Source organism: Lolium rigidum, unplaced genomic scaffold (genome assembly GCF_022539505.1).
Source record: "Lolium rigidum isolate FL_2022 unplaced genomic scaffold, APGP_CSIRO_Lrig_0.1 contig_13061_1, whole genome shotgun sequence".
Classification (NCBI taxonomy): domain Eukaryota; kingdom Viridiplantae; phylum Streptophyta; class Magnoliopsida; order Poales; family Poaceae; genus Lolium; species Lolium rigidum.
The window spans coordinates 90617-105041 of NW_025899833.1; the positions used below are offsets into that span (position 1 = coordinate 90617).

A 14425-nucleotide genomic window follows, 5' to 3' on the forward strand; every position below is an offset into this window, starting at 1 on the left:
ACATTTTAACAATAGAGATTATAACTGAGGTGAATAGTTCTGGATGTTTTTCTTCTGTAGAACTTTACAAAGGTTCATGTAGTGTTATAGCATACATTCATCACACAAAGATCAAAGGTACGGAACAGAAAAAACGATGAAAAACCATCTACAACGGACATCGAAGTCTTAATAAGAAGCTACAGAGCTGTTTGACATTTCACATTACCATTTGACAATAGTGGTTCTAAATAACTGACGGTGAATAGTTCTGAATATTTTTGGTTCTGTAGAACTTTACAAGGTTCATGTAGTGTTAACATACATTCTATCGTGAAGTCCAACAAGTGGCAGCAACAAAATTTAAAAAGAAAAACAGCGTCCCTATTATACCCTATTACACGAATAACTTAACAGAAGGCTCGGCTCTCCTACGGTGGGTCAGCACTCAGCAGCATGCAAAAAATCTTCCTCGACCACACAAAAACTGTATGTATTGCACCATCCATCGTCAGGCATGTGTAGATCAGATCAACAGGGAGGCCAATCTTCGAGTGTTCCTTGGCGTTCTGTTCAACTGTCCAGCCGCTTGTTGGAGAAACTGATCAGGCCCAGATGGAGCAACCCCATGCTGCAGGCAAGCTGTGCGTTGTCCGCACTGTCTACTTGTTTGGGCAGTCTGATGCTCTGTGCCCTGATTGTCCACATGTGAAGCAAGCACCACTGAAGCTTCTGCTCATGCAAATGGAGGGAGAGTGTTAGCGGAAGAAAGCTTTCATTTCGTGCTGAAGAAATGGTAAAAGTAAGTTTTGACCATTGCGCACCAAGAGCTAGCTACCAAAAGTTTTATCATCAGTTTCACTGGCTAGCACTAGGTAATAAGTACTCGCATGAGGTGTTCATATATACTGGAGGTAACTTGATAAAAATATCACATTAGGTGCTCAATGGTGGAAAGAGAATCATGGATGCAAAGGAATCAGGACGATGACATGCCACTTCGAAATGCAAATGGATAACTAAGAACTTGTACATGGAAGACCGTGTATCAACGGAGCATTTTCTGATGTTATTTGATTGATTTTGTGAAGATTACCTGTCCCTGCTGCCAAAGGATGAGCCACCGCCACGGCCACCATAAGATGATGAGCGGTCACCAAATGACGATGATCGTTCACCGAAGGATGATGAGCCACCACGCCCACCATAAGATGAGCGGCCACCAGAGGATGATGAACGGCCACCGGAGGATCTTCTGGCACCACCTGAAAAGTCATCATCTGACCAGATATCGTTGTCAGGTTTGGAGGTCCTGCCACCACGACGAAATCCTTCACCATCGGAGTCCCAACCACCACGGCCTCTTGGGGCCCCGCCAAAACCGCCCCTGGACCCCCTTCGGTTCCTAGAACCCCGGTCCGAGTTTGAGAATCGACCATAAGAATCAGTAGCAGGGCCATCATCTTGCAACGCTGGCAGCTGCAAGCACAAAGTAAAATGAACAGTCACCACACTAGCTCATAACAAGCAAACATCACATATACAACAAGAGCATGATAAGTACTCCCTCCGTTCTTATTTAATTGACTCGGATTTAGTATAAGTTTGTACTAAATCCGAGTCAATTAAAAAGGAACGGAGGGAGTACTTCACTATATAATATGTGTAGTGCAAGAGTAGTATGTTGTTAATTTATTATTTACTATTTCATGGGATAATAGAAATCCAATAAGCCAAAAGTCACTTTGGCTTGGCTAGAGGTAAAGACATAATATAGTATAGAAAATAAAGCAGTATGGAGCTAGGCTTTTGATTTAATTTATCTTGACCAGAATTTTCAGTAATTAAACAAGAGATGTCATTGTGTTGCCACTTGCCACATCAAGCCATCAAGACTTCCCCACGCGAATTATCTACAGTAATTAACTTTAGAAGATCAAGATCCAAAAATTACCTTTGTTACTTTGCTTAAGGTGTTTCCTGTGGGCAGTTCCATACTAAGCAAATCCTTTGCAATCTCCTCGGGTAAATCAAAGACTGCTCCTTGGACCTGGTACACACAGCAATGTGTAGAAAAGATTTAAAATTTATTTGAACAAAGGAGACAATGAGAAGAGGTTGTGCCCTATAATGGTGGTTCAGTTACTGTGCATGCAACTTTCTTTCTCTAAAGAAAAATGATAGACTAAATACTAGTAGTAGCCTACTGGAAGTAATAAGCATTGGATGGAGAATATGTGAACACCAAGGAAACAGTAACGGCCACTGCCCAGCAGTTTCAGAACTATATCATGGAACAAATGCACAGAAGTAAATGGTGAAATAACTCACCCGCTCATCTGCTATTAGGTATATTTTTCCAACCTCATCAGCAGCAGCTGGAGAAACATCAGATAGAAAACCGGTGACAGATCTAGGAGAAAAGAAACCTCTTGCATATTCCGGATCCCTGATTAGTTGCAATGTCACCGATCCCTGCATTTTAATAGAGTTAGTGAAAGCATTTGAAGGTTTGTTGCTTAAGAGCAAAATGTAAGAAAAGGTAAATGCACAACAAAGCTATGGAGCTTTGCTAGATGATTGTTTGATAACCCTCATTATAGAGGTAATTCCAATACTAGTAGATGTACTAGTAGTTATATAACATCAACTGGATACAATCTGAAGTCTAGAAGATACTTATAAGGTTAATTAAATCAAGAACACCTGGGTTTCAGTAATAGTGGAACAGGTAAAATGTTTGCTTACTTAACTGTGAAAAATACTCCCTCCGATCCATAAAAAATGTCGGTGGTTTTAGTTCAAAAAGTTCAATTTTTTACTAAAACCGCGAAACTTATTATGGATCGGAGGTACTACTGTAGTAAAATTGGTGGAATTCATATAAAAACCATGCATATGTGTAATCTCCGTGTGTCAGTTTTTACCTGTTCATGGCTGATCAGAGAACGTGAAGAAGGTGGCTGAGAAAATCCACTCAGATGTGCCAATGCAGAAGCAAGAGCATTGGGTCCTAGTTCTTCCCTTAGTCTCTCAGCTGCTGGAACAAAGTATTGAATGGACTCGGGGTGCACACCTCGCAGGGTAGCAATGACATGCTCTGCAGATGAATCCAGTACTTCTTCCATTGTTGGAGGGCCAATAAACTCAAATCTGCATCCGACATCACGTTCAAGTGATTTAACTGTCCTTCGCTGATTAGTTGTAAACATTAAGATAGCATTTCCTGCTTTCCCAGCTCGTCCAGTGCGCCCGGAACGATGAACAAAAGTCTCTGGATCATTTGGCAATTCATAATGGATAATCTGCAACAAAGGAAATATCTCTCATTGATTAGTCCTTATCTGCTAAAATCCAGTTGACATGGCAGAATACTGCAATGCATTTAATGAGTTATTAACAGAAACTGATAACAAACAGTGCCACCCTAATTGCAAGTAACCCAAGTTTAGCACTGTTAATAATAAACAAGTGTGTGAGGCTGAATGTTTAACAGAATGTGCAAGAGATATCTTGGAATTTGCACCAATTGTCCTATTCCGCTACGTACAAAGTAATAATCTGGTAAACACAAGTTGTCCAACATAATATATGCTTCAAAGCTGTATGTTTTTCAACAGTCAACAGCCAAAGCTCAAAGATGAGATTGTTTTTAGGACAGGTGGTGCTTTACAGAAATATGCATCTAGAATCAGATTAAAGTGAAGAGACTTCTCAAACCTACCAAATCAACATTTGGTATATCAAGACCACGAGAAGCAACATCAGTTGCCACCAGAACAGTAAATTTCCCCTGGCGAAAACCATTTAATGTCCTCTCACGCTGATGTTGTGAAATATCACCGTGAAGTGCCTCAGAAGCAATACTGCTTGTCAATGCCAATGATACCTCATCTGCATCGCGTTTCGTCCGAGTGAAAACAATAGTTTTCCCACCCTTTGCATATACCTGACAACATAAGATTTTGAGTAACATTGCACTAATAAAAATAAAGTGATAAAATCAGGGTATTATTAAAAATCTAATTTGCCCGTGTTTGAAACACTAAAGGTCCCAACAAATCTCTCAGGGACTGCTACAAGATCAGGTACCCTCAGGACTCAAAGTGCAAAACCATTTGGAATTTAGACCCAGTTAAGATGAGTAGTTCTAATTTGTAACTGGTAAACTGATTTTGTGGAGAAAAAGACTTCAGCTCCAAGCAAACTTAAAGGAATGAAAGCAATCAAGGAAAGTAAGAACTAAATTCTTTGGAAAAGTATGTCAGCATACAAAAGTAAAACTATTTATGCAAATCGAATAAACCATGTATGTCCTACCTATCTGCTTTATTTCTATTATCCCAAGGGGTAGATAAAAAGATAGAGCAGAAAATAAGAGAAAAAAAGTTAGCACAAAGAAACAGGTAAAAACCATTGGACAGTATTAACATACCGTAATTAGATCACTAAGAATGGTGCGCTTCGATGTCGTCGTCAGTGGGATAGCATAGAGTTTGATCCCTTCAGCTAGCTTTTCATCACTATCACCGACCTAATTAAGCACATGGGGACACCAAATGACTGATTAGAACAAAAAGGAGAAGTAAAGCATTGCAGTTTCTATCTCAGAAAGCAGCGGCATGAATCTTCAGTACAAGTAACATGCTCGAGGCCAGTCTTATTATCTCTTATCTCTGTTTTATTCTTTTTACAAGTGGGATGAAAACAATTTCCATTTAAGCAAACAGAAACTAAGAAAGTACTCCCTTCGTCCCATAATATAAGATGTTATTAAAACCAACATAGGAGTTAATATGTTGTAATAACATCTTATATGATGAGATGGAGTAATACTATATAATTTCCTGGCCAATGCATGTCAAAAATAAAAATCCATCAAAGTTTCCTTTCATGAGTTTCAGGAGATATGGGTATGTGTCGTAAACTTCTTGCAGTTTGTATCCATGCACCATGGCTATGAATTAAAACCAATATTTCAGGCTTACATAGATTAACAAAAAAATGAGCGGCAGACAATCTCATGGGTCACATGTGTCAACATACCAAGTTTGGTGCCCAGAATTTGCATTAATGGCACATTAATGAAGGAACCATAGGATATAAGACCTGACTATATGTAAGAATGCTCTTAATTAGATGACACTGATTCATGGGCAACTTTTCGCAAGCCAGTACCAAAGCAAAACAACCAGACCAATTAGAAGCCCAAGAAAATAGGGAAGAAAATGAATGTGAAAGCATGAAGGCCATACCAAATCAATTGTCAACGGATTATTCAAGTACCGCCTGGACAATTTCTTCACCCAACTAGGCATGGTCGCAGAGAAAAGCATGCTTTGTCGATCCGCTGGCACCTGTTGCAATATTGTTTCGACGTCTTCCTCAAACCCAACTGCAAGCATCTGGTCAGCCTCATCAAGGACCAGGTACCTAACTTCTCCCAACTTAAGACTTCCACCGTTTATCAAATCAATGAGGCGACCCGGAGTTCCTACGACAACATCAACACCACGGGAGAGTGCATTCTGCTGGGTATTATACGAGACACCACCATAAACACACACTGTACTAAGCTTTGGTGCCGATTCCATTATTTCCTTCTCAACTTGTTTAGCCAATTCTCTAGTGGGTGCAAGGACCAAAGCTCGTGGAGTACGACCTCGCCTAGCAAAAGGGAAAAACACAGTTAGGGATGTGAAATATTAATGCTTCACGAAATGCAGCTGCAAAACAAGATAGATGGGTACCCAAGACTGCGCCCCGCTTCATCCTGCTCAATTATCTGCTTGATCATGGGTATACCAAAGGCCAGGGTCTTTCCAGTTCCAGTCTTTGCTCTTGCAATCAGGTCACGGCCCTCAAGTGCTGGAACCAACACAGCCCTCTGAAGGAGACACGAAAAAATATCAGCAAACAACAACTAAACAAACACCTAATAGTATGAAGTAAATCAAGCACAGTGAAAAAAGTGTTCAAATAGTACACAGTACAAAGGCAATTTAATGTATATCATCTTTTACTTATGCATTTTGTTAATGGGCATGACTTAGAGAATGTGTTGCCCGGCTTCCCATCCTATGAGTTCTGAGTTGAAAATAAAGAATGGAAATAAAGGAATACATGGTACAGCTGTCCCCAACTCCTGTTGGACGATAGCAAATCTAACAACAGTGAACACTACTTGTGGGAACAGGGCAGTTTTGACTGACAGTGGGATACTAAAACCGCAGGCGAGAAAAATCTCGATGCAAACTACAGTTGACACTCTATGGTCAACATGTTTGTTAGGCTCAAGTGTGGGCGATTGGGAAATTGGTTACAATGATAATTGTCTCATTTCCGAACTAAAGAGAGCAAGCTCCAGTCCAGTGCTCCACTCACCATACCCAACCCGCTCGCGATAGCTGGATACGAGTATGTTTGGGTGAGATGTTACTTAGGCTCGAGTGTTGGCACTTGGCAACTTCGTTATGAACGCTGTGGTCTCCTTTTCGTAACTGTAAAGAGTAGGCACTTTGTATTGTCCAAGCCGCTCTCAACAGCCTACCGACAGCGAATTAAGATAACACTACTGAAGAATTCACAGAATCCTACACTCACTCCCCGCCTAAGTCCTAATAAACCTGCAATTCAGTCGAGCAGAACAATTAAGCGGCTCAAAGTGCCAAACAACGAACAAACATGGGGGGAATTCGTTGAATTGACCTGGATGGGGAAGAGGTGGGTAATCCCGCGCTTCTCGAGCGTGGCGACGAGCTGGTCGGGCAGTCCGAGCCTGGAGATGGCGAGCTCATCCGCGTCCCCCTGCAGCAGCGCCTCCCCCGCGGCGCCCTCCTCCCCGAACCCGTCCTCATCCTCATCCTCGTCGTCGCTGCCGCCGAGGCCGAGGCGCTTGAAGGCGTGCTCGCTGAGCACGGAGTTGGGCGAGGCGATGGCGGCGGCGGCGCCGGCCCAGCGGCGGCCGAGCGCCCAGCAGCGGAAGGCGGCGCGGAGGCGGAGGGCCGGCGCGCCGCTGCCGCTAGGGTTGGCGAGGGCGAGGGACGGGAGCGTGAGGAGGGAAGCCATTGGGGGAGGAGAGGGGGAGAGGGAAGCGATAAGAAATGGAACGGATGGCTGCTCTCGGCTGTGGAGCGGGGAGGAGGGTTTATAGGCGAGGCGGGTGGATAGGGGGAGAGGGGTTTGCCAGGGTTTTTGCACATTTGTTGCCGACGGGGAGCCTCCTCCGTCACATGAAACGCTGAAGTTCTTGGCTCTTTGCTTATACGATATTTTGTGAAATATCTGCAAGTCTATAAAGTAAATCAGCTTATCATCATATCCGAAGTGGAAATGGTGCATTATCAGGGTTTTTCCTTGGTATCTTGCCGGTAACCGGTTTTCTCGGTATCTACCCGTAAAAGAAAGTACCGGCCGGTAGTTATCAAAATTCGTATAATTTACTCAACCTTGACGAATTTTAGATAAATTTTAAATTTTGTTTGAAAAATCTCGACCGATGTTTGGACCAGTATTTTCGGTAACCACCTTATACTCACCAGACAAACACCTTAATAAGCAATGCGTTAAACAAATCCATTCTACGAAAAAGGGTGCAAACTTCTTGTAAAAGGGGATGACGAGACACTTGTATATTCATGTGTGGGGGCACATGCTCCTGCGCCGCGCTACTTTGAATTATTGCCTCACAAAATACTTGTATATTCTTTTAAGTTTCAATTTGCTTGAACTTAATCGATTGTAAACCTCCATCAAGATACTTGCTAGACCATATGCATTAGAAATTTCTACTGAGATATTTAAGGAGTTTTCATAAGAAAATACGTGAACACACATACACATAGATAGATATATATACACTGATTCATGCAAGTGTCACAAAATAATCCGCGGGAGCATGTGTTTTTTCCCTTTTCCTAGGTTCCTTGGTTTTAAGGGGATTTTGTTGAAGTAAACGTCTGTTTAGCACAAGACAAACATTAGAGAAAATAGTATTGTTTTACTATTAAAAATCAATTTAGCACAGATATAATTTCAATGGTACATAGTGAAGTGTATAATGAAGAACACATATAGTATGTTCAACAAATAATTATATGTGGCAGAGTAACAAAATTGTAAAATAGAAAAATGACAACGTACAAATTTTGTTTAAATATGGTAAAAACAGAAACAAGTATAAATTTTAGTATAATTATAGGTTCAAACAGTATCATCATCTTCTTATGGTGCCGAAGTCATGGTGCTCATCGTACCAAATATACCCGAAATCATCCTGCGAAACAACTTACCATCAGTGTTAAGAAAAACATGTATTATTGACCGCCAAGAGATCCATAGCATATGTAACCAAGGTGTTAGACGTGTTTGGTCTTGATGATCCAAAAATGTAAATCTCGCCTGTTTGTAGCTTGTTCAGATTTCTCTTAAATGGGAAACTTATAATGATAGGCATTCCCTACCTTGTGAAAGCAATGATCTCATTGAACTCGTCATTTTATCTTTTCTCACCACATTGACCATTAGAAATGTAACCAAAAATATTTTGCTCCAAAATACAAAAAAAATGTTAAATTTTATTGATACATACCAAACTCTCAACCTATTTATTGAGATGTCAAACCACCTTCTTTTGCTAAGACCTATCCGAAGCTATTTTCTCCATCCTATTTGGCGCCGCTAGGGTTGCGAGGGAGAGGGACGGGAGCGTGAGGAGGGAAGCCATTGGGGTAGGAGGGGGAAGGGGGAAGAGGGGAGGGACGCGATAAGAAATGGAATGGATGGCTGCTCGGGTCTGGAGTGGGGGCAGGGTTTATAGGCGAGGCGGGTGGATAGGGAGAGAGGGGTTTGCTAGGGATTTTGCAGATTTGCGGCCGACGGGGAGGCGCCTCCTTCACAGGAAACGATGTCTCTCTGCTTCCCGTTGTCACGGCGGTGAGCCAGGAAGTTCTTGGCTCTTTGCTTATACGGTATTTTTTGAAATATCTGCAAGACTATATAGAGTAAATCAGCTTATCATCATGTCTCAAGTTGTGCATTATACATATGCCTATGGTAATAGCACTGAGTTTCATCCTGCCCTAATTTTGAGATGTAAATAGTACAATGAAATAAAGGGTAGTCTTCATGTCCGGCATTGACGAACTCGTTTAAAACGATATGTGCTTCGGGGGCTTTACCAATACTCACTAGAAAAAAACTTTAATAAATAATGCGATAAACATAATCCATTTTGCGAAGGAGTACTCTCTCCATTCCATATTAGTTATCTTTGATTCAGTACAAAGTTGTATTAAATCAACGACAACTAATATGAAAGAGAGGAAATAGTGTACTAAAAACATGAAACCGCGCTTTCGTTATAGTTCGATATAAGTGCAAGTACTTAAATATACACATTCGTTGGAAGAATAAGAGTAGGTTTTACTAAAACTACTTGAAAGGCAACTTCATAAAATCCTTTTTTTTTTGGTTTTTTTACGGAGAAAGTACTATATGCCTCTTTATGTAAAATTATTGAGTTGAGAGCACTACGGGAAAAATAGGCGTCGCCGTGCAGCCTTTCTTTGCCGTGTGCCCCCGCACGGCAAAGATTTATTTATCGTGCGCACAGATAAAAACGCACGGCAAAGATCTTGGCCACGGAAATGATAGACACGAGCGCACGGCAAAGATACGATTCACGGCAACAACGGAAGAGGCCGCACAACAAAGAAATGTGCATGGCAATGGCCCAACACACCGCCCGGCAAAGATTCGGTGCACGGCAAAGGCGTTAGGTATTGCCGTGCCTCACTCTTTGTCGTGCGCGCAGCTGGGTTGCACGGCAAAGAGCCTTTGCCTAGTGTCTTTAACAAACGCACGACAAAGAAGCCTTTGCCTAGTGTAAGCGCACGACAAAGATGTAAAAACTGGATTTCTTCTCATCTCAAAAGGTGTGGCGTGATATAGTTATCAACAAACGAACACTTAGCCCAGTGGCAAGGTTGCACGCTTTCCCTACTCTTTGTCCTAGGTTCGATTCCCAAACCAGCTAGTTTGGGTCGTTTTTTTTAGATAAACCATGTCTGGCACACGGCAAAGAAGCGATATTTGCCGTGCAACATTGGTGAGTTGCTCTTTGCCGTCAATGGCATTGCCGTGCGACCTTTGCCATGCGGCGTCACACGGCAAAGCCTTTGCCGTGCATATAGGGCCCTTTGCCATGCAAATAGTTGCACGACAAAGACTTGTTTTCCCGTAGTGGAGAAAGGAGGCGTAGTTAGGATGGTGGGCATGGGCAGATGCATGCCTGCCGGCCTAGGTTCAAGGCTCCGCACTCGCAAACCAGGTTGTACTCACTAAAATCTCCTAGTAAGCCAAGGGTTTATTCCCTTTGGCCCTTTTTAATTTTAAATAAAATGCATGTATATGATGTGTCTTGATTTGCTAAATGATACAATTAAATGACGATTACTATTCAAGAATAAACTACACATTTCATGCACAACACATACCAAAAACCAACAAAAATACAAATGCACACATTTTTAATTATGTTTGCTATGAACGATAGATAATAGCTGGCACATAATTTCAACATGAACTAACTAATTATTGAAACACTAGAAGATATAAAACACAGTTGACCACAATAAAATAGTATAGCATATATCCCAATGATTTGACGACAAACTTCATGTAGAAAAGGGATGACGAAATGGGTTGCCTGTTCAAATATATATTTATACACTAAAAATTTAAATGCACATGTGTGATTTATTGAAATATATTTTGAAAGGAAATGGATGAGGGGGGGGGGGGGATCCAACGTCAAGTCGTTTTAAATAATAAGAACGCAAATTCACGTCCCTGAGTATTGCACATCCATTCCCCACAACAAACTTTTATTTAAATATTTGATATTTCTTATAGTTTATAACATTATGTTTCATTTGGGGGCACATGCTCTTGTGCTACTTAAAATTACTGCCTCACAAAATACTACTTGTATATTCTATAAGTTTCAAATACTTAATCATAGGTTGGAAACCTCCATCAAGATATTTGCTAGACCATGTGCATTAGAAATCTCTACTGAGATATTTAAGGAATTCATAACAAAATACGTAAACGCACATGTGCATAGAGAGAGATATATGTACACTCATTCATAAGTGTCACAAAATAATCCATGGAGGCATGTGTTTTTTTGTTTTCTTGATTTTTAGGGGATTTTATTTAAGTAAAGATTTGTTTAGTATTAGAAAAACATAAGGAAGAATAGTTTTTTATTGTAATTTTTAAATTTAGCACAAATATATTTTCAGTGGTTGATGGCGAAGTGTATAACAAAGAATATATGTAGTATGTTTAATGAACAATTATATGTGGTTTAATTAGTATGAAATCTAAGAAATAGAAAAATGAAACGTAAACCAATTTTGTTTAAAAAGGGTGGAAGACAAGTATAATTTTTTAGTGTAACTATAGGTCAAAGAAGTATCATCTTATGGTGTGGAAGTCGCACGGCTCATCGAGCCAAATACGTCTGAAACCATCCTAGGAGAAGACTTCCCTCATCAGTGTTTAGTAATATAATGGTATTGTTGGCCACGGTGTGTTCTTCGCCGAGGGATTATTCACCGTGTGTTCTTGGCAGATTGCTTTACACGGCGAAGCTTTCATCGAGTACTTTTAGGACTTTGCCGTGTATTTTAGATACTCGACAAAGAATCTATTTCCTGTAGTGCCATAGCCTACTACTAAAACCGTGTTGGATGTTTGGTGTCACTTTGATGAAGTGGATCTTGCCTATCTGCAGCAGACTTTTCCTACCTAATGAAAAACATGAGCTCATTGAACTCGAGATTGCCATTCACTCTCGTCTTTTTCTGATCACATTAAACCATTAGAAACATAGCCACAACTACTTTGCTTCAAAATATAAAGAAAAAAGTAACATGTCAAAGTTTATTGACACCTACCAAACTCTCAACATAATTAGTGAGATGTCGAACCGCATTCTTTTGGTAAGACCTGTCCGAAGCTATTTCCTCTATCCTATTTGTGTGCATGTCATACTGGCACACATTCCGCTCTGCCGTCAGGATCAACACCCTCCCATGAAGAACAACTTTAGGAGACCTCGTCGGCCAACCAGTGAAGCTAGGAAAAAGCAAATCAGGTGTAATCAACAGTGTGCAGCGCCTAGTCCATTCAGGGTTGTCTCGCCCAACACTCAAGCTCCAAACCTCCAGGTCCCTCTTCTGCTCGCAGAAGCAGGTGCAGCAGAGCTCGCTCTCCAACTGCACGAAACGTGCGGGTTTGTAATCGCTAGGAGGGCACGGTACTAGGCTGAACTTCTCATCGGCCAAACTGAACCGGAGAAACCCGCGTGACATATCATTTAGTATCCAGTATATGGAGCCTTGCACATGAACCGGAGTTCGCCAGCAGATTCGATATGGCGGATCATCGGCCGTCCGCCGCCACACATTGGTGCCTAGAGTAAGCACTTCGAACTTGCAGACTATGTCGTAGCCCGTGGGGTTTTGGTAGAAGAACCTAGCCACCTTGTACTTCTTGCTGCGTGGATCGAACCCTAGCCCCGCCCTCGAGGCAAAGTGGAGCGAACTGTTGCAGTGCCCGAAGGAGTTTCGCTCGCCGTTGCTTGCACGCGGCAGGCTGACGACCTCCCCCATCGCCGGGTTGCAGATCATCATCTTCTCGACATTGGCGGCGATGATGATCAGACCGTCGCAGTGCACAGGGGGATTGCGCATGCAGACGATTCTAGAGAAGTTCTGGAAGTACATCAGCTCGGCCTCGACGCCGACGCGGTACCTGTAGAACCACGTAAAGAGAGGGAAGGCGCACCTCTCGTTGGAGGTGGTCGGCACCATGAGCAGCGACGGCCTCCTCTTGGCAGCCTGGAGATGCGCGACGAGGAAATTGGGGTCGGATATCGCGGCGAGCCAGTCCTTGCAGACGGACCGGCAGCGGGCGACAGACCTCGGCGGGAGGCGGCTCAGGATGTTGTGTATCAGGTCGTGCGAGATGTACTGGTGGCGCAACCTCGGCGACGGCTTGATCGGGGAGATGGGGATCGTCGTCTTCTTCTGCGGCGGCTGGGGAGATAGCGGCGGGACGAAGTCGGCTGCGCGCCTCTTGGACGTCGCCATGGCCGGCCGAGATCTTGGTTCCCGATCCTATTTTTCGGAAGCTGGCTACGGCGCATCTGAATATCTGACCAAGTCGTGTCAATATAATCCTATTATTTCAGCCCAGCCCCCAACCAGGTAGCATCCGCGTAACCCACTCCGATGTTGGGCTCAGCCCATTGTGCGATTGGGAATGAGGGCTTCTTCTGTTCGAATTATTTAGGCTGTGTTTGGATGCACTGAATCGGGGCATGGAATTAGAATTCGCGATGAATAGACCCAATTCAGCTGTTTGGGAAGCGTTAGAATCGTGGCGTGGAAACGACCGGCAAATTCCGAGCCCAGCCCGCGCGCGTACCGTTTCGCGTCGAAGGATTCCGAGGGACGGAGCTCGGAAACGCTTGGAAACGTGATGTGCCTACCGCTTCGTCACAGCGCGAGAGATTGGAGAACGCTCGTGAGCTCGGCCTTCTCCACCCGATAGCGACGCGGAGGGTCCCGGCGGCGGTATCTCCAACTCCGGCGGCGGCGGCCATCTTGCTCACTGGTTCTGCGCTCTCTTCTCCCCATCTCGCCCCTCATCCGAGCCTCTGCCCGGCGTTGTCCTCTCCAGCTCACCTAACCCTAGACATGACCGGATGTAGGGGAACGGCGGCGGCAGAGAGGAATGGCGGAGGCCGGGGAACGGCGGCGGGTGGCGGGCGGTGGCCTCTCCCTACCCAATTCCAAGTCAATCTCGTCCTGCCCTCTCCCTGCCTCTCCAATTCGATTTGTTCGTGGAAGGCCCTCTCACTGCCTCTCCAATTCGATTTGTTCGTGGAGGCATGAGGCATGAAGTGACCTGCATTTTTGTTCGTGGAGGCATGAAACACTTCAATTGTTTGATTTTTACCCGCAGAATCCTAGAAAATAAGCAGCAACTCCATCCAAATTTGTAATCCTTTTTTATATGTGCGTGATGTAATTCGAATTTGTGAGATACATGATTGTTTTATTTTAATACATAAACATTCTAATATAAAAAAAATATTTTCTTACATGTAGACAACTTTATATTATTCAAACGTAACAAAACATCAAATTCCACGGTTAGCGCATCCAAACATGAATTAGAATTGGGTGCCACCATTTGATTCCAACAACAAATACCATGTACATCCAAACAATAGAATTGAAATAGAGGTCATTTCCTTTCCATCTTGGATTAGTAATTGACTCAACTTTATTTAAAAATAGATGTATCTACTCACAAACTCCATCCATATCTAGATAAAGTTAAATTAAATCAATTAATTTGGATTGGA

The 14425-nt window shown here is 42.8% G+C and overlaps 1 protein-coding gene across 1 annotated transcript; it reads right to left on the minus strand.

Annotated features, from left to right (window-relative positions):
* Window positions 1-224: 224 nt before the first annotated feature.
* LOC124680335 (DEAD-box ATP-dependent RNA helicase 3, chloroplastic) lies at window positions 225-7055 on the minus strand. Its single transcript, XM_047215406.1, has 10 exons — window positions 6688-7055; window positions 5730-5866; window positions 5235-5646; window positions 4415-4513; window positions 3704-3928; window positions 2907-3284; window positions 2311-2454; window positions 1934-2029; window positions 1076-1458; window positions 225-711 (listed from the first exon to the last, which is right to left on the minus strand). The coding sequence occupies exons 1-10, from the start codon at window positions 7045-7047 to the stop codon at window positions 642-644; spliced, it is 2304 nt and encodes a 767-aa protein (XP_047071362.1). The 5' UTR covers window positions 7048-7055; the 3' UTR covers window positions 225-641.
* Between the last annotated feature and the right edge of the window lie 7370 nt (window positions 7056-14425).

What these genes read in the sequence shown, in the direction of transcription:
- LOC124680335 (XM_047215406.1), bottom strand. Translation starts at nt 7,047, where the DNA reads ATGGCTTCCCTCCTCACGCTCCCGTCCCTCGCCCTCGCCAACCCTAGC. An exon ending in GAAGCGGGGCGCAGTCTTGG is followed by an intron (nt 5,647 to 5,729) that starts GTACCCATCTAT and finishes CCCTTTTGCTAG; the next exon opens with GCGAGGTCGTACTCCACGAG. An exon ending in ATATACCAAATGTTGATTTG is followed by an intron (nt 3,285 to 3,703) that starts GTAGGTTTGAGA and finishes CCTTTGTTGCAG; the next exon opens with ATTATCCATTATGAATTGCC.